At 43.0% G+C, this 24,253-nt stretch overlaps 1 protein-coding gene across 4 annotated transcripts; it reads left to right on the top strand.

Annotated features, from left to right (window-relative positions):
• Positions 1-106: 106 nt before the first annotated feature.
• On the top strand, positions 107-23,966 carry LOC139550537 (alanine aminotransferase 2-like). Of its 4 annotated transcripts, none has more exons than XM_071361486.1 (12): positions 119-256; positions 754-945; positions 14,569-14,658; positions 14,894-15,002; positions 15,497-15,630; positions 15,855-16,098; positions 16,877-16,956; positions 17,062-17,198; positions 17,364-17,538; positions 17,991-18,146; positions 20,075-20,208; positions 20,411-23,966. In XM_071361486.1, the coding sequence occupies exons 2-12, from the start codon at positions 808-810 to the stop codon at positions 20,499-20,501; spliced, it is 1,488 nt and encodes a 495-aa protein (XP_071217587.1). In that variant the 5' UTR covers positions 119-256; positions 754-807; the 3' UTR covers positions 20,502-23,966. The 4 variants fall into 4 exon arrangements, with proteins under 4 accessions (XP_071217584.1, XP_071217585.1, XP_071217587.1 ...); XM_071361485.1 differs by having other exon boundaries at positions 120-280; XM_071361483.1 differs by having other exon boundaries at positions 107-945.
• The last annotated feature ends 287 nt before the right edge of the window (positions 23,967-24,253 follow it).

A 24,253-nucleotide genomic window follows, 5' to 3' on the forward strand; every position in this document is an offset into this window, starting at 1 on the left:
ATATGCTGCTGCTACAAGCAGTGGGAGAACGGCTTGAGTCCAATTAGGAGGAGTTGCGCAAAATGTCTGCAGAATGGCCTGGTCCGTAGTCTCCTCCCAGTAGTCTAGAGCGCGCTGCCGTTGTATGTGTTAACAAACGAAAGAGAGGGAGTTCCATGGAAAGCGAGCAAGCTGCGCCCGGTCTCCTCGCATAGGCTTATCGCTTGTGTCTGTCGTCTCGGTAACCGGAGATCCGACCCTGACTGACAACTTATCCGTGCGTAGGCAAATGGGGATGCAGGTTGGATTCAACTCACAAAAGGGGTGTATGTGGGAGTAATGTTACAATGTGTGCGGTGTGCAGAAGAGAAAAGAGTGCACCAATCTGTGAATAACGGGTTTGGGAAACAGATCTACTATCACTTCCCCTGAAATTTTTTTTAAACTCACCTCATTCGATCGTAATTGTAAGGTTCAAAGCCCTGCTTGACTTAAAAAAAAATAAAAAATTGCCTACTGCACAACAAACAGTTGTCTGTGTGTGTGCATTCATTGAGCGTAGATGGGTCGCAGCACTTCACAGCTAAAGGGATATAATATTGTAACATGTCTGCTTCGCGCATAGGACAAATGTTACCATCCAGAAGCGTGAGCGTTTTAAACGGAGGAAATGTATGGTTTTTCGGCGGCAGGGCGCAATACCCCGCGGGGTACCTCGTCTCTGGGGTCCGCTCAATGCTGATTCCCTCTCAGCTGTCACCCTTTTCCCCCCAGAGTATAGCACTTTCAGGAGTCAGTGAACGGCGGCGTGGACTTGCCCAAGAGAAAATGACCGAGAATGGAGTGTTCTCCCGGGACAAGGTGTTGACCATCGACACCATGAACCCCACGGTGAAGAACGTCGAGTATGCGGTGCGCGGACCCATTGTACAGCGCGCCATGCAGATCGAGAAAGAGCTGAGAGAGGTATGCTTAAAATAAACGTTATTAATTAAATAATATTGTGATTTAGACTACCCTACACGCTACCCTCAGTCATCATTTTCATTTTTTTTCATTTAAAAAAATTATTTGTTTCTCTCAGTTTGAAATATATTTAAGTTTTCAAAGTGGGAAAGCAATCTCTGACACTGTCCCATGCACTGTCAGTCTTTCAACTAGACTCACTGCACCAGTCTGACTTTTAACCTACCTGGACACTACTCTCCTGTGGCCTCACTGGCTCTGCTTTTCTGAAATTGCAACTGTAGCAGAGTGACACGCAGCAGCGTGTTAGGCTTGCGTAATATAGGGTGAGCAGCATACCACCCTGCATACCACTGCTGGCTTGCTTCTGAAGCTAAGCAGGGTTGGTCCTGGTCAGTCCCTGGATGGGAGACCAGGTGCTGCTGGAAGTGGTGTTGGAGGGCCAGTAGGAGGCACTCTTTCCTCTGGTCTAAACAAAGATCCCAATGCCCCAGGGCAGTGATTGGGGACACTGCTCTGTGTAGGGTGCTGTCTTTCGGATGGGACGTTAAACGGGTGTCCTGACTCTCTAAGGTCATTAAAGATCCCATGGCACTTATCGTAAGAGTAGGGGTGTTAACCCCGGTGTCCTGGCTAAATTCCCAATCTGGCCCTCAACCATCATGGTCACCTAATAATCCCCAGTTTACAATTGGCTCATTCATCCCCCTCCTCTCCCCTGTAACTATTCCCCAGGTTGTTGCTGCAAATGAGAACGTGTTCTCAGTAAAATAACGGATAAATAAAAAATAAACGAGACGATTTTGGTGGCCTGTCCCCGTAAATGCCCTAAGAAAGAAAAAAGCAACTCTGAAGATAAATTGAGGCTGATTATTTAAATAATCAAATGCTGATTCCAATCAGATTTGCATGTACAAATTATGTACAGTACCTGTTCAAAGTTTGGACACACCTACTCATTGTAGAATAATAGAGAAGACATCAAAACTATGAAATAACACATATGGAATCATGAAGTAACCAAAAAAAGTGTTAATTTGTGGAATTTCTTTCCTTTTTAATGCGTTTGAGCCAATCACTTGTTTTGTGACAAGGTAAGGGTGGTATACAGAAGATAGCCCTATTTGGTAAAAGACCAAGTCCGTATTATGGCAAGAACAGCTGAAATAAGCAATGGGAAACTGTTGTTTACTTTAAGACATGAAGGTCAGTCAATTTGGAAAATTTCAATAACTTTGAAAGTTTCTTCAAGTGCAGTCAGAAAACCATCAAGTGCTATGATGAAACTGGCTCTCATGAGGACCGCCACAGGAAAGGAAGACCCAGAGTTACCTCTGTTGCAGAGGATAAGTTCATTAGAGTTACCAGCCTCAGAAATTGCAGCCCAAATAAATCCTTCACAGAGTTCAAGTAACAGACACATCTCAACATCAACTCTTCAGAGGAGATGCGTGAATCAGGCTTAATCGAATTGCTGCATATAAACCACTACTAAAGGACACCAATAATAAGAAGAGACTTGCTTGGGCCACGAAACATGAGCAATGGACATTTGACCGGTGGAAATCTGTCCTTTGGTCTGACGAGTCCAAATTAGAGATTTTTGGTTCCAACCACCGTGTCTTTGTGAGACGCAAAGTAGGTAAACGGGTGATTCCCACCGTGAAATAGATGATTCCCACCGATGATGCCCACCATGGTTCCCACCGTGAAGCATGGAGTAGGAGGTGTGATGATGTGGGGGTGCTTTGCTGGTGACACTGTCAGTGATTTATTTAGAATTCAAGGCACACTTAACATGGTTACCACAGCATTCTGCAGCGATACGCCATCCCATCTGGTTTGCGCTTAGAGGGACTATCATTTGTTTTTCAACAATGACCCAAAACACATCTCCAGGCTGTGTAAGGGCTATTTGACCAATAAGGAGAGTGATGGTGCTGCATCAGATGACCTGGCCTCCACAATCACCTGACCTCAACCCAATTGAGATGGTTTGGGATGAGTTGGACTGCAGAGTGAAGGAAAAGCAGCCAACAAGTGCTCAGCATATGTGGAAACTCCTTCAAGACTGTTGGAAAAGCATTCCTCATATAGCTGGTTGAGAGAATGCCAAGAATGTGCAAAGCTGTCATCAAGGCAAATGGTGGCTACTTTGAAGAATCTCAAATATAAAATATATTTTGATTTGTTTTACACTTTTTTTGGTTACTACATGATTCCATATGTGTTATTTCATAGTTTTGATGTCTTCACTATTATTCTACAATGTAAAAAATAGTACAAATAAAGAAAAACCCTTGAATGAGGAGGTGTGTCCAAACTTTTGACTGATACTGTATATCCCTGTACCAAGCTCTTTTGCCATCACTGCTTTGCCACAGACCTGTTATGACAACATTTGATCCATAGGCAAAATTTCCACAATATATACAGTTCTTCAGAAAGTATTCACACCCCTAGAGTTTTTCCATATTTTGTAGTGTTAAAATGTGAGATTAAAATGGATTTAATTGTCATTTTTTTGTCAATGATCTACACAAAATACACTGTAATTTGAAAGTGGAAGAACAATTCTAACATTTGTAAAGAAATTATGAAAAATAAAACACAAATATATCTTCATTACATAAGTATTAACCCCCCTGAGTCAATACATGTTAGAATCACCTTTTGCAGCAATTACAGTCTTTAAGAGCTTTGCACACCTGGATTGTACAATATTTGCACATTATTATTTTGAAAATTCTTCAAGCTCTGTCAAGTTGGTTGTTGATCGTTGCTAGACAGCCATTTTCAAGTCTTGCCATAGATTTTCAAGCCGATTTATGTCAAAACTGTAACCAGGTCACTCAGGAACATTCAATGTCATCTTGGTAAGCCACTCCAGTGTATATTTGGCCTTGTGTTTTAGGTTACGCTTTGTATTCAGGACATAAAGTTAATTACTATATATATATATTGGTTGGGTGCCCACTGGAGGTCAGGGGGCCCCCAGATAGCATATGAACATGTTATAAGCAATGTCAAAATGTACAGAATTGCAGGAAATTGAATTTAACTGTCGACTTGACACTCCGGTACTGCTTGCCGTGCGGTAGCAGAGAGAACAGTCTATGGCTAGATGGCTAGATTCACACACACTCACACATACTGTGTACACACTTTCACACTCTTCACATATGCTGCTGCTACTCTGTTTATTATCTATCCAGATTGCCAAGTCCCTTTTACCCCTACCTACATGTACATGTTACCTCAATTACCTCGACTAACCGGTGCCCCCACACATTGACACGGTACCAGTACCCCCTGTATATAGCCTTGTTATTGTCATTTTATTCTGTTACTTTTTTTACTTTAGTTTATTTAGTAAATATTTTCTTAACCAACAATGTCGTTTTAAGAAAATAAGATTTTGTAAGTACACATTTCACGCTAAGGTTTACACCTGTTTTATTCGGCACATGTGATAAATAAAATTTGATTTGATTAGAATTCCTTTTGAGTACCTTTTCTTTCACTGAGACCGGAAGCTCTATTATTACGTACAGGTAAAAATCTGTCGTTCTGCCCTGAGCAAGGCAGTTAACCCACTGTTCCTTGGGTGCTGAAGAGGTGGACGTCGATTATGGCAGCCCCCCGCACCTCTCTGATTCAGAGGGGTTGGGTTAAGTGCAGTAGACACATTTCAGTTGAATGCATTCAGTTGTACAACTGTGTCGTGTCTTTGGCATCATTAAACTGAAGACTTATTTATCAAATAACTCTCTGTAATTATTATTACGCGATTAAACTGATTAATCATGTAACTGTAGTTAACTAGGAAGTCGGGGCACCAAGGAAAATATTCAGATTACAACGTTATAATTTTCCTAATATAACTCTTCAGATATTTTTATATCTGATCAATTAGTCTTATAATTAATGAATTATTATTTGCCTCATGTTTGTCTCATTCCAAACGTCGTAAATTGTTGGTTATCTGCACGAACCCAGTCTTCACTATGAGTCATCCATACATCAATTGTCTTAAATCATTTATTTACTAACTAAGTAATTCACAGAACTGCATAAACAAACAGTAGATAGTTACAAGGAAATGATAACGGAGTTTCCCTAGTGGGATAAACCGGTATCACGCCTTGGTGGACAAAATGGGAAGTTGGGGTCAACTGAGATGAGACACTACAAAGTTGATAATTATAACAATTGAAATGCTAATCCTTTGCACATGAACGCTCACTCATTCGGGAACAATTGCAATCAATATATATATTTACGCTCAGTGTGTCGTCGGGATCTCTGTGGAAAAGTTTGTTTCTGTTGGAGAGTCTGTCCGCCCTCTCTCTCTCTCTCTCTCTGTCGTGGTTAGAATGCATAGTTCAGAGTGACATTCATTCATGTCGTTATAGAATAGATGTTTTGGCGGTTGTCGGTCTTCGCGTTCAATGATACCGAATTCCTAGCTGCAGACTAGTAATTAATATCAAAGACTTGTTCTTATTCTGTCGGTATCGATAGTCTAAGAGTTTAACCACGTGGTGTGGTTAAAATATTCAGCCATCTACTCAAACCTTAGGTTTATGGTCTCCTCTCAAAACCTTGGCCCTCTCGTTATCGAGGTAAGCTGGTCTCCAACCTTTAGCCATCTCGTAATTGAGGGAAGCTCGGTCTGGTGATAGAAAACCCGGGTGGGGGTTTTATTTGGAAGAGCAGAAAAAGGCTGTCTCATGACGCCAGGTCCTAACTGGGCTCATGGGCGGTCCTCTGATTTAGTTAAACTCCCAAGGGAATTGGAGTTTCCTTCATTAAACAGTCCAAAATCACATAACACAATTTCACAAACAGTATCATCCTCACTCATTCATCTTACACAACAATTAGATGTAAACCTCATATCTGAGGCTATTATATAAACAGCGTTATGGTAATGTGGCCGTATTGTCTCCCATGAGTTTCACAAAATTGTACCAAACGGACCAGTTCGTGGCTGGATTCTTCACTGATCTTTTATACATTCTCCAGAAAAATAAATGATGTTCGGACCTCAAGTTCTGTGAGGTGGAAGAAATTCCTTTGTTCTCTCTATGAAAACTCACTCTCTCTCTATACTGTGGCCATGAGGAGATAATCTCCTCCAGGAATTTACGACCTGAGGTCGCAGCAGCCTGAGTGTAGGAGACAGAGAGAGGGGGATGGTGCTCACTGTACCCAAAGAGGGCAACGTCATGACAACTGACTAGGTATCCCCCTTTCCCTTTCTCTTTCCATTTCACTAGAATAAATCACATTTTGATCTTGTGAATCCCATTTGTGTGTAGCCTTGTACTAGTTGTGCAATAACTGGTTTACAGTGACTTGAGCAACTCTTGTCATGTGTTTGCACTTCCCTTTGCCCTCCAACCTAACTGTTCACCAAAATATAGACTTTTTGGGTGCATTTGCGCACACACCCAGTGTGTCACCCTCCTGCCAAAGTCTACTACTTTGAAGGTTAGTTGACATTTTTGCAGGTTTGTTGAGCCTTCTGTTGGTCATCTGTTGATTTTTTCACCTCTGTCTCTGTGTCTCTATCTCCCTCACCCTCTGTGTCTCTCTCCCTCACCCTCTGTCTCTGTCTCTGTGTCTCTCCCTCACCCTCTGTCTCTGTGTCTCTCTCTCCCTCACCCTCTGTCTCTGTGTCTCTCCCTCACCTTCTGTCTCTGTGTCTCTCTCTCCCTCACCCTCTGTCTCTGTGTCTCTCTCTCCCTCACCCTCAGTCTCTGTGTCTCTCTCTCCCTCAATCTCTGTTTCTCTATCTCCCTCACCCTTTGTCTCTCTCTCCCTCTGTCTCTGTGTCTCTCTCCCCCTCTATCTCTGTGTCTCTCTCTCCCTCACCCTCTCCCTCTGTCTCTGTGTCTCTCTCCCCCTCTATCTCTGTGTCTCTCTCTCCCTCACCCTCTGTCTCTGTGTCTCTATCTCCCTCACCCTCTGTCTCTGTGTCTCTATCTCCCTCACCCTCTGTCTCTGTGTCTCTATCTCCCTCACCCTCTGTCTCTGTGTCTCTATCTCCCTCACCCTCTGTGTCTCTCTCTCCCTCACCCTCTGTCTCTGTGTCTCTCCCTCACCCTCTGTCTCTGTGTCTCTCCCTCACCCTCTGTCTCTGTGTCTCTCTCTCCCTCGCCCTCTGTCTCTGTGTCTCTCCCTCACCCTCTGTCTCTGTGTCTCTCTCGCCCTTGTCACTGTTTGTTCTCTGTTATACAGTATCAGAGTTGTTCTCTGAGCTGAGAAAGATTCAGGTCAAAGTCCACAAGTCAAACAGAAAACTGAGAGATTCAGTTCAGTCTGTGGTCTGTTTTTACATCAGCTCTATTTAAACGTCTGACCTCACAATGTCGTACAGTATGTCATCTATCATCAGAGGTCAGAGGTCAAATCCTCACTTTACCCCAGACCAATACCACTGTCTCCTTTAACTCTCTTAAAAGCAATAACTCATCACTCCTATAGCCCCCCTGCAGTCCCGTGACATTTGTTATGTGAAATGGGTGAATGATCTAGACCAGAGATGGGAAACAGTGATGGGGGGTGGTGGCCACAAAAAATCTGAACTCATCATGAGGGACTTTAGTTGCTTGTGGGTCTGTTTACCCACATCCATACCCACACATGCAGTCTGAGCCGGCCTTAGCCTTTTGGGGGGCCCTTAGTAAAATGTAATTCTCTCCCCACCATCGGGTGAAGAGAATGATTAGCAGTTTTACAGAAATGTTCCTGCAATTCTACAACTTCTGCCATAGGGTGGAGAGAAATGTTCGCATTTTTAATATGATAAATGGTTTTAATATGATATCTGATTGAGAGTGACACACAAAATGAATGGGGGCCCCCCGGTCGGAAATCTACTTTTGTAACCGATGTGAAATGGCTAGCTAGTTAGCGGGGTGCGCGCTAATAGCATTTCAATCGGTGACATCACTCGCTCTGAGATCTTGAAGTAGTTGTTCCCCTTGTTCTGCAAGGGCCGCGGCTTTTGTGGAGCGATGGGTAACGATGCTTCAGAGGGTGGCTGTTGTCGATGTGTGCAGAGGGTCCCTGGTTCGAGGCGAGGAGAGGGACGGAAGCTATACTGTTTCACTTGCTGCATAAAGATCCCATAATACCCCATAAGTGTAACCCTTACCTGCCCTATCCCCTCTTGCTTCATTTCAGGGGTTGACATGGAAACACAGAGATAGTTTACTGATTCCAGTGTAGTGTGCAAAGTGGAACAATCTGAGTGCTATTTCCAGGAAAAAGATTGAAGTGTCTCTGTGTTTGAGAGAGAGAGAGGTACACTCTCTAGCTGGGTAGGGGGGTGGAGGGACTGCCATATGGTCTATGGTGACCAGACGGCCCTATGGCTTTACCAAAATGCAAAACGTCATCTTCATGGATTTTCTCTCTTTTATTTGTTCTGACTCATCCTCAAACACCCCAGCCAAACAGGAGTCTACCTGGCTTTGGGGCAGGTTGGTCATTCAGGAGTCTACCTGGCTTTGGGGCAGGTTGGTCATTCAGGAGTCTACCTGGCTTTGGGGCAGGTTGGTCATTCAGGAGTCTACCTGGCTTTGGGGCAGGTTGGTCATTCAGGAGTCTACCTGGCTTTGGGGCAGGTTGGTCATTCAGGAGCCTACCTGGCTTTGGGGCAGGTTGGTCATTCAGGAGTCTACCTGGCTTTGGGGCAGGTTGGTCATTCAGGAGTCTACCTGGCTTTGGGGCAGGTTGGTCATTCAGGAGTCTACCTGGCTCTGGGGCAGGTTGGTCATTCAGGAGTCTACCTGGCTTTGGGGCAGGTTGGTCATTCAGGAGTCTACCTGGCTTTGGGGCAGGTTGGTCAATCAGGAGTCTACATGGCTTAGGGGCAGGTTGGTCAATCAGGAGTCTACCTGGCTTAGGGGCAGGTTGGTCATTCAGGAGTCTACCTGGCTTAGGGGTAGGTTGGTCATTCAGGAGTCTACCTGGCTTTGGGGCAGGTTGGTCATTCAGGAGTCTACCTGGCTTAGGGGCAGGTTGGTCATTCAGGAGTCTACCTGGCTTTGGGGCAGGTTGGTCATTCAGGAGTCTACCTCAGGGGTTTCCCAATAAGTTATTACATCGTTATGTCATACGGAGCACCTAGAAATAGAAACAATGTGTGTTTTGTTATGTATGGGAACATCCAAATATCCAACTAACACACAAACCATGTGCTGTATCAGGTGTATCTGTAGACTCTTCCAAGTATAGCTGGGCCAAACCAGTCTTGTCTTTTGTAACTAGGAATACCTGCTTTTTAAACTGAGCTCTGGTGAGTGTTAGGTTTTTGTGTGAAAACAGGGTACAAAGCTTACAGTCACTTGCTTACCTTTATCTAAAATAGGTAAGGAAAGAACACGCACTTTCAACAAAATACATTTAGTCTTTCTCTGCTCTCTCTATACTCTTTTCACCCTGTGTCTATGTTGTCTTACTAACACACAAACCTTTTTTGAGGGCTCAGAGGAACTGCAGTGTTTCAGTTGCAGATAAAGTTCAGGAAAATGTTCTGATACCTGAGACGACTTAAAACCTCTACCGCTTCTCTCTCCCGGATCCGGGATCGTCCTCATCAAAAAAGCTGACTAGCATAGCCTAGCCTAACGCGACAGGGATATCATATAATATAATTTTCAGGAAATCACAAGTCCAATACAGCAAATGAAAGATAAACATCTTGTGAATCCAGCCATCATTTCCGATTTTTAAAATGTTTTACAGCGAAAACACATGTATTTCTATTAGCTAACCACAACAGCAAAAGACTCAACCGCATATTTTCACCATTTTTCTACCGCATAGGTAGCTATCACAAAACCGACCAAATAGAGATATAATTAGTCACTAACCAAGAAACAACTTCATCAGATGACAGTGTTATAACATGTTATACAATAAATGTATGTTTTGTTCGAAAATGTGCATATTTGAGGTATAAATCATAGTTTTACATTGCAGCTACCATCAAAAATATCACCAAAGCAGCCAGAATAATTACATTTACATTTACATTTAAGTCATTTAGCTGACGCTCTTATCCAGAGCGACTTACAAGTTGGAAAGTTCATACATATTCATCCTGGTCCCCCCGTGGGGAATGAACCCACAACCCTGGCGTTGCAAGCGCCATGCTCTACCAACTGAGCCACACGGGACCGTGTGGCTCAGAGAGCAACGTGAAATACCTAAATACTCATCATAAAACATTTATGAAAAATACATGGTGTACAGCAAATGAATCTTGTGAATCCAGCCAATATTTCCGATTTTTTAAGTGTTTTACAGCGAAAACACAATATAGCATTATATTAGCTTACCACAATAGCCTAACACACAAATGCATTTATTAGCAGCAAAAGGTAGCGATCGCAAAAACCAGCAAAATATATCAAATTAATCACTAACCTTGACCAACTTCATCAGATGACAGTCTTATAACATCAGGTTATACAATACACTTATGTTTTGTTCGAAAATGTGCATATTTAGAGCTGCAAACCGTGGTTATACATTGTGAATATGTAGCATCGATTCACCAGAATGTCCGGAGCTAGTTTGGACACTCACCTAATCTGACCAAAGAACTCATCATAAACTTTACAAAAAAATACATGTTGGACAGCAAATGAAAGATACACTGGTTCTTAATGCAACCGCCGTGTTAGATTTTTTAAAATAACTTTACCATAACAAACAGCTTACGTTATAGCGAGACAGCGCCCGCCAAAACGCGGATAATAGGACTCAACATTTTCCACAGAAATACGAAATAACATCATAAATTGTTCTTACTTTTGCTGAGCTTCCATCAGAATCTTGTACAAGGAGTCCTTTGTCCAGAATAAATCGTTGTTTGGTTTTAGAATGTCCTTCTCTCCTGTCGAATTCACTCCACAAGGCTAGCCAATGTTGATGACGTTCCCAATTTCTCTCGACGCAGAGAACGGAAAACTCCAAAAGTCCCATTAAACGTTGAATAAACTGATGAAACTCGGTTGAAAAAACATACTTTGTGATGTTTTTCTAATATGTATCAAATAAAAACAAAGCCGGAGATATTAGCCGTGTATACCGAACGCTTATCATAAGACAATAGGGAGGTGCTTCCCGCGCCTAGGTAGAGAAAGGAAATTCTGGACACGTCATTCCAAGAGCTCTTGTTCGACCTCAGATCAAGCTAGACACCCCATTCCACCTTCCAATGCCTGTTGACATCTAGTGGAAGGCGTATGCAGTGCATGCATATCCATAAATATAAGGCAATTCAATAGGGAGGCCCTGGAACAGAGCATCGTTTTCAGATTTTTCACTTCCTGTCTGGAAGTTTGCTGCAAAATGAGTTCTGTTTTACTCACAGATATAATTCAAACAGTTTTAGAAACTTGAGAGTGTTTTCTATCCAATAGTAATAATAATATGCATATTGTACGATCTAGAATAGAGTACGAGGCAGTTTAATTTGGGCACGATTTTTTCCAAAGTGGAAACAGCGCCCCCATATTGACAAGAAGTTTTACATAGTCATAATTAGTTAATTCTCCTCTTAGCCAAGCAGAAAGAGAAAAAACAGTGTGAGCAAAACAACGTCACATCAACAAATCCAGCCCAAATCATGTCAGTCAGAGCCTTTGTTCCTTGCTCATCGGTTGGCCGATGAACGGGGAACAGAAGGCCCACTAGTTGGTTCACAGATCTGTTTTTGCTCTCTTACCAACTCCTAGTCATAACAGATCTGGGACCAGGCTAGAGGCCCACGGAGATGCCTTCTACATCCTCAGGGGTAACCGTGGAGACTGCGGGAAGATTGTGGAATAGCACAGCACGCTGTCACTTTCTTTAATGAATGAAAGTCATCATGTTACATCTCCTGCCTTGAAGAGTAAACTAGAATCCATAATGATGTCACTTTCTTTGGCCAGACTTCAAATTTGTTTTGCCAGACCAATTAGAATGCTACTTGTCAGAGACAGAAAATGAGAGGCAAATAAACGTACACATGCAGAAAGAGCAAAAACCACTAGAGAACTGAGTTAAGCATTAGAGAGAGGACAACATCAACCATAGGCTAGTCTCAATCATCTTACAAAGAACATGCAATAGACAGCACTCTGACGAGCCATAGGACTTAATCAGTGTACGTGTCAACAAGGGGTCTGCTAGGTGTTCTTAATCTGTGACAATTTAAAAAGCATTGCTGAGATAAAATACCTTCTTAGGAACTCTTAGGAAGCTTCTTAGGACATTTTAGAAAGTTCCCGTTTTTTTTGCACCTATGTTTTTAACAGTAGTCTGTACTCTCTACTCTCAGAATGAATGCTGGGGACTGACTTTTCTGTTAGCAGTAAAATGTAGGCTACTCTCTACTCTCAGCATGAGTGGAATGGGAGATCCTTTGTATTCCGTGGGTGTCACTCTCCCTGCTGTTTGTGATTGGTCTGGACTGCAGAAACACCTCTGTCGTGTGACCGATTGGAGTGTAGTAGTTTTTTCTTCTGTTGTGTACTCTGGTGGTCATTGCTGGTTCAGCTGGCCCAATTAGATTCGATAAATGTCTCTGGTGGGTAGAACAACAGCGGGCCTGCTTTGCTTCCCACTGAGTTTGAATGAGTTCCACTTGTGGCCACCAACCACTGTCTATCTTGTTATATAGGGTGTCAAATACCAAACATCTGGACACTCACTGAGGAGTCTGTGTTCTTGGCCAGTTCAGTTCCATCATCCATCAAGGGCAGTTTGATACGTTCAACTGCTTGACATATTGTTCTCCGATACTGTATTCTGAGAGAAGTAGCTAAGTAGTGGCATTTTATTGACCTATAAGGACAGAGAAAATGGCATAGACAGCTACCCCCTGTTTCTATTGGCTTATAAGGACATAATGTCACCACACTCCCTAAAAACCTTCCCAAATTCAGTTTTTACCATTATCCATGTCTCTTTTGAGTCTCTTTTTTAAAAACTCTGCAGTTGACACCTGCTTTACTACTTAACGTCTGTTTGTTTCTACAGCTGGAGTCTAGCTGATGTAACACTTGACAAGGCTTTCAGGCAGCCTGGGAATGTGTATGTCTCCTTTTGTTTTCCAGATAGCATTTTCTCTGCTTTAATATACACTGAGTGTACAAAACATTATGAACACCTGTTCTTTCCATGATATAGACTGACCAGGTGAATCCAGGTGAAAGCTATGAACCCTTATTGATGTCACTAATTCAATTCACTTAAATCAGTGTAGATGAAGGTAAGAAGACAGGTTAAAGAAGGATTTTTAAGCCTTTAGACAACAGAGACATGGATTGTGTATGTGTGCCATTCAGAGGGTGAATGGTCAAGACAAAAGATTTAAGTGCTTATAAATGGGGTATGGTAGTAGGTGCCAGGTGCTCCGGTTTGAGTGTTTAAAAAAACTGCAACACTGCTGGGTTTTTCAAGCTCAACAGTTTCCCGTGTGTATCATGAATGGTCCACCACCCAAAGGACATCCAGCCAACTTGACACAACCGTGGGAAGCATTGGAGTCAACATGGGCCAGCATCCCTGTGGAATGCTTTCGACACCTTGTAGAGTTCATGCCCCGACAAATTGAGGCTGTTCTGAGGGCAAAAGGTGGTGCAACTCAATATTAGGACGGTGTTCCTAATGTTTTGTACATTCAAGGTGGTGTTAGGCTAAAATGTCCCATCTTGTTTTGACTCCCTCCACTCTGCTTCCAAACACACGTAGACGCACATTATGTGTATGCATTTGTAGGTAGGTGTGTCTTATCTTATCATTTGCAAACCCTGCCCCCATTTACACATTACACCTTCACAGAGACTGCTAACATTGGATTGTATTACTCCTGTGTTTTATGTTTTTTAACAGCGCTAATGTTCTACATTTTAGGACAAAAGGCAAGGGGAGTGGAGAGCATGTATTGAACCAATGCATGTTGGCATTCTGCCAAGTCATTTCTCCTGGAAAAGACTATACCTGATTTTGTGTTTGTGCTTGAGAGTTGAATAAGTAAAAGCACTTGGTATAGAAAATTATAAAGAGCTGTTTGGCTGTTACTAAGGGTTGTCTATTTTAGTGCATTTGCTATCGACTAACATTGTTTGAGAGAGAGAGAGGTTGGGAGAGGAGGGAGGGAGAGAAAGAAAGAACGAGACAGAGAGTGTGAGAGGGAGGGAGAAAGAGAGAGGGAGAAAGAGAGTGAGACAGAAAGAGAAATATAGCTGACGCCAGTGCCAAGCCTTTTCCAGAGCTCTTGTTTGTTCTCCTGATAGCATGACTACAGTAGATGGGCATCTTTAGCTTTACCTGAGGTAGTGGAGACATCTGAGATTAGAGAGTACCGCCGTGGCTGGAGTCTAGGAGGACGTGACCTCATACTCATGTCTTAGTTATAGAGGGACACACGCAGATTAAGTAGTTATAAATGGGTTTATAAGTATGAGTTTATAAGTTTATAAAGAATAAGGTGACTTATTGGTCTGCATTTCTGCACTGCACACCCCTGGGATCCAGCATATCATTCATCCATCTCTTTCTTCCTTGCCCTAGTCTTCTCATCGTTTTGTGTCTTGTTTCTGTGTCCTGAAGGGAGTGAAGAAGCCTTTCACTGAGGTCATCAAGGCCAACATTGGCGACGCCCATGCCATGGGCCAGCAGCCAATCACCTTCTTCAGACAGGTCTGCTTTTATTCCCTAAGTTCCAAACCATTTATTTAAAACCACAGTTCTCTTTTTGATTACAGGATGTCTTTCATTCTCCTTTATCATTTGAAACCGTTCTGTCTAAGGCAAAAACACATTGTGACCTTTTCATGCAGATTCATGTGGTGTTCCATGCAGATTTGTGTACATTATTCTGCATCAACTCCTGTCTGTTCCTCACCTTACTCTCTGTCCTCTCTTCCTCCTCAAGGTCTTGGCACTCTGCTCCTACCCGGAACTATTGAATGAAAACATGTTTCCAGAGGATGCCAAAAACAGAGCACGACGCATTCTGCAGGCTTGTGGAGGCGGTAGTGTGGGTATGTTGTTCATGCACTGGATAGAATGTGTATTGTAAGGATGTAAGTTAAAATATAATTATGTTTTGGCTAATAGGCCCGTGTTAGCCTTTTGGTGACCGCGTAACCAACGAAATGACCTCCAACTCCGGTCCTGGAGCACTGTAGTGTATTGAGTTCTCTCTCCTCTCTCTCTCTCTCTCTCTCTCTCTCTCTCTCTCTCTCTCTCTCTCTCTCTCTCTCTCTCTCTCTCTCTCTCTCTCTCTCTCTCTCTCTCTCTCTCTCTCTCTCTCTCTCTCTCTCTCTCTCTCTCTCTCTCTCTCTCTCTCTCTCTCTCTCTCTCTCTCTCTCTCTCTCTCTCTCTCTCTCTCTCTCTCTCTCTCTCTCTCTCTCTCTCTCTCTCTCTCTCTCTCTCTCTCTCTCTCTCTCTCTCTCTCTCTCTCTCTCTCTCTCTCTCTCTCTCTCTCTCTCTCTCTCTCTCTCTCTCTCTCTCTCTCTCTCTCGCTCTCTCTCAGGTGCATACAGTGCCAGCCAGGGAATAGACTGCGTGCGGCAGGACGTGGCTCGCTACATCGAGCGTCGGGACGGGGGTGTACCCTGTGACCCAGACAACGTCTACCTCACCACCGGCGCCAGCGATGGCATCGTAGTAAGAACAATACAAAATCTAATAATTGTGTTTTAAAGTAACATTCTCACTGCAGATAAAGAGGAAGGCGGAAGGAGAGCGTTGAGGACTATAGGCTTGATGTGCACCTATCAGTCGGTCTATCTCCCAGCAACTTTATCACCTATTATTCTTGATTTATTGAATTAATTATCTATAATTTGCTTACCAACTCACTCCCTTCTCCTCTCCCCTGTCTTTCCTAGACCATGCTGAAACTATTGGTGTGTGGTGAGGGTGCATCGAGGACAGGGGTGATGATCTCCATCCCTCAGTACCCTCTGTACTCGGCTGCCCTGGCTGAGCTGGGCGCTGTGCAGGTCAACTACTACCTGAATGAGGAGAAGTGCTGGAGCATGGACCTTAGTGAGCTAGAGCGCTCCCTAGCGGAGGCCAGGAAGCACTGCAACCCCAAAGCCCTCTGCATCATCAACCCTGGTAACCCCACTGGTAAGTAGCCAAGCTTAACGGGGGCTGAACTTCCTGATTTAGCCTTGGTTTCAATTCTCCTCATTAAGAAATGCGACTAAGAACAAGATTTGAGTCTTGAAGGCGTGCTTTGATGTGGGTGTCTCTCTTGTGTGTTCGAACATTAGAAGTGTATGTATTTTTGCTCTGCCAAAACAGTACACAGTTACACTCACTCACCCTTCTAGATAACTTGCAACTTTCTAACCAGTTCATGTGTCTGGAGGTAGCCTAGACTAGCTAGCAAACTTATTTTGCCAATTAGCTTCAGCCGGTGGTGTGTGTCCTTGGCAAAATTGGTTTGACTTTGGATAGCCTATCTCTGGGGCTAGTTAGTGACCGTCAATAAATTACACAATGTAAATGGGACAATATTTCCATGTTGCACATCTTTTAGTTGTCTCATTAAATTAATTCAGTATTTGTTTATGCATTTCTACAATTTATTGAATGTCAAACCAATAACCATGGGCATTATTATTGGGTCTTGTGCAACTGCGCTCCGAATTTATGATTACTTGGGTGCTGCCAGCTGTGGGAATGTGAGCAGGATTTAAATAACCCAACCCAAGGAAAACTGTTACGTACCCTTCATTCTGTGACATCCCATTTATTCCTAATTATCTCGCAAAATTTCAGTTTTCCTCCCAGTCATGACACTAGATGGCGCCAGAGGACATAGATCCCACTTGGACAGAAACCAAAATGTCCAGTTCTACTAATATGATTCTGAACCGTTCCCTCTCCAACTCTGTGATAGGTCAGGTCCAGAGCAGACAGTGTATTGAGGACGTGATCCGATTCGCTGCTAAAGAGCGACTCTTCCTGATGGCTGATGAGGTAAACCAATCAGACCTTTTTGTCATCCTCCTCATAAACATAATTTCACCTCTACATTCATCTCTTACCCCCTGACATCCCTCTCTCTCTGTCCCTCTCCTCTAGGTGTACCAGGATAATGTGTATGCGGAGGGTTGCCAGTTCCATTCCTTTAAGAAGGTGCTTTTTGAGTTGGGACCAGAGTACTCTGACAATGTAGAACTGGCGTCCTTCCACTCCACCTCTAAGTGCTACATGGGAGAGTAAGATCATTCTCATTAATTTAACATGACCTGAAATATGAACCATTATATGACCTTACTACTTCAACCAATATAGAAATAGCTAGACCTGTAGATATGGTGCAGTTGTGTCTTGCCTTCTGAATCTCTGTACCTGGTTTCTCTCTCTCTTCTCCTGCCTGCTAGGTGTGGTTTCCGTGGGGGTTACATGGAGGTGATTAATATGGACCCGGAGGTGCAGGCCCAGCTCTCTAAGCTGGTGTCGGTCAGACTGTGTCCCCCCGTCCCTGGTCAGGCTCTGATGGACCTGGTGGTCAACTCTCCCCAGCCTGGAGAACCTTCCCACACCACCTTCATGAAGGTAATAATATATGGTCATTAAGCAGACATTGACTTAAATGACATACCAGACTGTCAACATTGACAGGGACACACATTCAATATACACTGAGTATACAAAACATTAAGAACACCTGCTCTTTCCATGACATAGACTGACCAGGTGAATCCAGGTGAAAGCTAGGATCCCTTATTGATGTCACTTGTTAAATCCACTTCAATCCGTGTAGATGAAGGGGAGGAGACAGGTTAAAGAATGATGTTTAAGCCTTGAGACAATTGAGACATGGATTGTGTATGTGTGCCACACACGCACGCACGCACGCACGCACGCACGCACGCACACACACACACACACACACACACACACACACACACACACACACACACACACACACACACACACACACACACACACACACACACACACACACACACACACTCACACACTCACACCCTCTTCTCCATGTCCAGGAGCGCACAGCCACCCTAAGTCTCCTGGCAGAGAAGGCTAAACTGACAGAGCAGATTCTGAACACAGTACCTGGGATCACCTGTAACCCTGTTCAGGGAGCCATGTACTCATTCCCTAACATCAGCCTGCCAGAGAAATCCATCAACGAAGCTAAGGTCAGTCAATACCACTATAATATACCACGGCCCCTTTTGTGGGGTTAGCCCTGTATACACATCAATAAACAACAATTACTCTATATATATTATATACACATCAATTACCCAATTATTCATATGATTGCAAAACACAATCATATGAAACAAACACAATTACAACACAGCAGCTCTGGTGTTGAGGACTGAAATACTAATCCAGGAAATTAGAAAATTATAATTTGGCAATTTCTGAATTATGGAGTTTATGGTCCCATCACCTGTTGATATATACACACCAATTAAGTTGATATATTTGATTGTGAGATGTGTTTCCTGTGTACAGTATATACAATACCAGTCAAAAGTTTGGACACACCTACTCATTCAAAGGTTTTTCTTTATTTTTACTCTTTTCTACATTGTAGAATAATAGTGAAGACATCAAAACTATGAAATAACACATATGGAATCATGTAGTAACCAAACAAGTGTTAAACAAATCAACATATATGTAATATTTTAGATTCTTTCAAGTAGTCATCCTTTGCCTTGATGACAGCTTTGCACACTCTTGGCATTCTCTCAACCAGCTACACCTGGAATGCTTTTCCAACAGTCTTGAAGGTGTTCCCACATATGCTGAGCACTTGTTGGCTGCTTTTCCTTCACTCTGCGGTCCAACTCATCCCAAACCATCTTAACAGACTCATCTCAACATCAACTGTTCAGAGGAGACTGCATGAATCAGGACCTCATAGTCGAATTGCTGCAAAGAAACCTCTACTAAAGGACACCAATAAGAAGAAGAGACTTGCTTAAGCCAAGAAACACGAGCAATGGACATTAGACCGGTGGAAATTTGTCCTTTGGTCTGACAAGTCCAAATTAGAGATTTTTGGTTCCAACCGTTGTCTCTTTGTGAGACGCAAAGTAGGTGAACGGATGATCTCCGCATGTGTGGTTCCCACCGTGAAGCATGGAGTAGTGATGGTGGGGGGTGCTTTGCTGGTGACACTGTCAGTGATTTATTTAGAATTCAGGGCACACAACCAGCATGGCTACCACAGCATTCTGCAGCGATACGCCATCCCATCTGGTTTGTGCTTAGTGGGACTATCATTTGTTTTTCAACAGGACAATGACCCAACACACCTCCAGGCTGTGTAAGGGCTATTTGACCAAGAAGGAGAGTGATGGAGTGCTTTATCAGATGACCTGGCCTCCACAATCATAGTTTTGATGTCTTCACTATTATTATACAATGTAGAAAATAGTAAAAATAAAGAAAAACCCTTGAATGAGTAGGTGTGTCCAAACTTTTGACCGGTACTGTATGTGTCATCCCACTGTAATACCTCTGTAAGGTCAGGTGATTGTGGAGGCCAGGTCATCTGATGCAGGACTCCATCACTCTCCTTCTTGGTCAAATAGCCCTTACACAGCCTGGAGGTGTGTTGGGTCATTGTCCCGTTGAAAAACAGTTTATCTTTGCTTATTTGAGCTGTTATTGCCATAATATGGACTTGGTCTTTTACCAAATAGGGCTATATTCTGTATACCACCCCTACCTTGTCACAACACAACTGATGGGCCAAATTCCACAAATTAACTTTTAACAAGGCACACCTGTTAATTGAAATGCATTCCAGGTGACTACTTCATGAAGCTGGTTGAGAGAATGGCAAGAGTGTGCAAAGTCTGTCTTCAAGGCAAAGGATGACTACTTGAAAGAATCTAAAATATTACATATATGTTGATTTGTTTAACACTTGTTTGGTTACTACATGATTCCATATGTGTTATTTCATAGCTTTGATGTCTTCACTATTATTCTACAATGTAGAAAAGAGTAAAAATAAAGAAAAACCCTTGAATGAGTAGGTGTGTCCAAACTTTTGACTGGTACTGTATGTGTCATCCCACTGTAATACCTCTTTCCCTCTCAGTCTCTCTTTCTCTCCCCCCAGGCGCTTGGCCAGGCTCCAGACATGTTCTACTGTATGAAGCTGTTGGAGGAGACTGGCATCTGTCTGGTCCCAGGAAGTGGCTTCGGACAGAAGGACGGCACCTACCACTTCAGGTCTGGACAACCCAGTTTACTCAAACATTTTATCACAGCCTTTCACAAACTTAGATGGGTATAATTTCCCTTTTTGATATACCTTTACAAGGTAGAAATGTTTGCAACAGAAAAATAGTATATATGGCTTTTAGTTTCCAATGCCCTGCATTTCGTTCAAAGTTCCCTTTCTCTCTCTCCCTTCCTCCTTCCCTCGTTCCAGGATGACCATTCTGCCGCCCACAGACAAGCTGAAGATCTTACTGGCTAAAGTAAAGGAGTTCCACCAGAAATTCACTCAGCAGTACTCTTAACTATCCTCCTTAACTTCCTAACTTTCACCCAATCAGAAGAGAATAGCACACTGAACACTATGCGCACAGTCTACCAGCCAAACTACCAGAATGTATCTGTCACTAAGTGCCTACTGTGTTAGTGGCTCTGTCGCCAGTCGCCTTGATCATGCACTTTAGCCCCTTAGCCTACAAAATTCCAAGAAATGGTGGACTCCGACTGTACATGTAAAACTGTAGTGATTATGAACACCCGGGATATTGGGAGATGTAGTTTTTAGAAATCAGGATAAGAGCTGTAGTTTTTTATGTTGGGACATATCAAATTCAGTTCAATCTGGCATACTTGATAGAATTTATATTAATTGTCATCTCAGTTGTGTTTGTGTGTGTGCGTGTGTGTGGGAAAGAGGGTATGTGTCCTTGTGTGTGTGTCATGATCACAAGTCAAGGCCAGTATGATGGTACAGTAATGTAGTGCTGTATGAAATGAAGAATCTGAAAGCACTAGTACATTATTTCCAAACTCTGTAGAAATGATTTTGTCAGTATTGTAGACAAAGGCACAGGGAAGTATTGTATATTAGAGAAACTTTCACAATGATTTTAAATTGAAAGATGATTTTATTGTATTGAAAATCTCCATCATATAGTCTTTTATATTCATAGTTTCAGTTTGGCCCTTTTTTGTGTGTACATTTTCACCATCGTACATTCTATATAGCAAACTAATGGAAAAACCTGGACAAAGAAAAGACAGCAGGGAGAAGAATTTTCAATAGCAGGAAAATGAAATTCAAGGTTATTAAAGTGAGAGAAAATGTTTTTTAAACGCTGTCAGGGATTTTCTGAATTATGAAGACAACAGCCGTGCATGACAATTATCATGGGAGTGAGTGAGGAGGTTACTGAACAAACACACACACACACACTCCCCTGGGAGAGGATGTCTGTCCCCTGCGGAGTCTGTCAGATCTAGAAGATAAAAGCACATCATGTTCCACCACTACCTACATTACACAACAACCACCGTACAATACACCAGCCAGCACCACCTTACAACCATACATCCAAACCCTCCTCTCCAGCCGTACAGACAGCCCTCCTGAGCCCCCATACCTACAGAGTGGGAAAGGGAGTTGGGGTGAGTCCATTAAAACTCAAGCTTTTAGTCTGTAAAGATTTTTCTCCCTCCTTCTCTCCACAGCAGCTGCCAGCCTTCATTATCCATGACAAAACAGAGCCCCTTTCTTAATTAACCACCTTTTAGTCTTTCTCTAACCCTTACAATCCCCCCTCACAGCCCTTACAACCCCCCCTCACAGCCCTTACAATCTCCCCTCACAGCCCTTACAATCTCCCCTCACAGCCCTTACAATCTCCCCTCACAGCCCTTACATCTCCCCTCACAGCCTTTACAATCTCCCCTCACAGCCCTTACATCTGCCCTTACAATCTCCCCGCATAGCCCTTACAATTTCACCTCACAGCCCTTACAATCTCCCCTCACAGCCCTTACAATCCCCCCTCACAGGCCTTACAATCCCCCCTCACAGCCCTTACAATCTCCCCTCACAGCCCTTACAATCTCCCATTACAATCTCCCCTCACAGCCCTTACAACCTCCCCTCACAGCCCTTACAATCTCCCCTCACAGCCCTTACATCTCCTCTCACAGCCCTTACAATCTCCCCTCACAGCCCTTACAATCTCCCATTACAATCTCCCCTCACAGCCCTTACAACCTCCCCTCACAGCCCTTACAACCTCCCCTCACAGCCCTTACAATCCCCCCTCACAGCCCTTACATCTCCTCTCACAGCCCTTACAATCTCCCCTCACAGCCCTTACTACTCCCCTCACAGCCCCTCACAGTTCTCACTAATTTAATTGTGTGCGCTTGTTTTACACAGTCACCGTTCTACATCTTTGTTCCCTGAGAGACAGCAAAAATGTTATCTCTTTGTCATTATAGTGGTAACTCCTCTTTCGGATAATAATTCAGATATGCATGATATTCAAGTGGGTGAATAAGTGATTGAAACAATCAAGCCAACAAGTTTGAAACAAATCATTTGAGAGAGAGATAGACTGAGGGGGACCATCTGTCCAGAAAGCCTTTTCTCCGTGTCCAGCAGATGTCCTGATATTGGATGGCATTTAGCTGCATGGTATTAACTCACAAGTGGAGAAATGGGGTGTCAACAACATACTAGTACTATTGTTCAAATATGACAAATTCAGATAAGGCTTGATTCCCAGTGGATTATCTGATCCTTATATCTGACCATAACCTACTTTGCCATACTATCTACATGTATACTTTGGAATATTAACATGTAATAACCATGTAATAATGTTAACTTACAGTTGAAAAAACATTTTCACAACCACTACCAAACTATTTTATATAGCAATACAAAATGACAGAAATCTCTATATTGCAGGCTCTTGGACACAAGAAAACACAAGCTTAACTAGCAATTGTCTCATGATGACACTGTGTCGGTTTCTCTGCCTCTAGTACTACAGACCTGGCCCAATCTATGATTTCCTCTCCTTTCACTACATATTGTCATTTTAGTGCAATTAAAGCGCCGCTAAGATATGTGCTGCCTGTTGCATTGTGGGAACTCAGATCAACTGTTGTACCGAACACTCTCATCTTCAATCAGGGACTCCATTGTTCTCGTACATGCTTATTCAAGGTCATGTGCGACGGATGATAGTGTAGTTTGCTAAGCGTGACTACTGTCAGAGCTGGGACCAAACCCAAATGCAGACACCACTCATGTTGCAATCAGAGAGGGTGTGGTGGAGCGATTACTGAACTGAACTGAAGTGTAATGACTTGAAGAGTGAATGAGAGGGGAAAGCAATTAACTTCTGATTGTGATTTGTGTTTTTCCTGCAATTGTTGTGTACTGTATGTATTATTTGCCTCTCTCTCTCTCTCTCTCTCTCTCTCTCTCTCTCTCTCTCTCTCTCTCTCTCTCTCTCTCTCTCTCTCTCTCTCTCTCTCTCTCTCTCTCTCTCTCTCGCTCGCTCTCTCTCTCTCTCATGTGGACGTCCATGATGTTACGAATTACAATTTGAATATGTTACGAATTGCAATTTTACGTTATGTTACAAATTTGCTATATGAATGATTAGATAAGAATTCCAATTTGTTGTGGCTAACGTTAGCTAGGTGGCTAATGCTAACGTTAGCTAGGTGGCTAATGTTAGGGTTAAGGTTAGGAGTTAACGGACGGGTTAGCTAACATGCTAAGTTGCAAAGTAGCTAAAAAGTAGTTGGAAAGTTACTAATTAGCTAAAATGCTAAAGTTGTCCATGATGACGTTTGCGTTATACCTCTACACATCCACCACGACCAACCACTTTTTTTTTCTTTAGTAACCTTATTGTCTTATGTAACCACTTGCTGTTTTCCTCCTTCCTTTCACACTCATTCATAAACCTCTGCCATCACACGTTAACATGATAGCCCAATGACTCTGCATTTTTGAATAACACATGTATTATTCTACCTAATCTACCTATCATTCTATAATTCCTATCATTCTACCTAATAAAAGGGGTAAACAAATATAAAGCGTGAGAGAGCTAGTGGAGATTGGTGGGAGGTGATCTATCTTTTTATGATCAGGTTTCTCTGTCACTCCAGCAGCACCTCAGAACCTCTTGCAGCCAGAGTAATTAATCAATCTCAGACTGGCTTGATCGATCGGTGTCTCTGTGTTCCCCTGGCGTGTTTACAATCCTCCATCTCA

This window comes from Salvelinus alpinus, chromosome 23 (genome assembly GCF_045679555.1).
Source record: "Salvelinus alpinus chromosome 23, SLU_Salpinus.1, whole genome shotgun sequence".
NCBI classification, from domain to species: domain Eukaryota; kingdom Metazoa; phylum Chordata; class Actinopteri; order Salmoniformes; family Salmonidae; genus Salvelinus; species Salvelinus alpinus.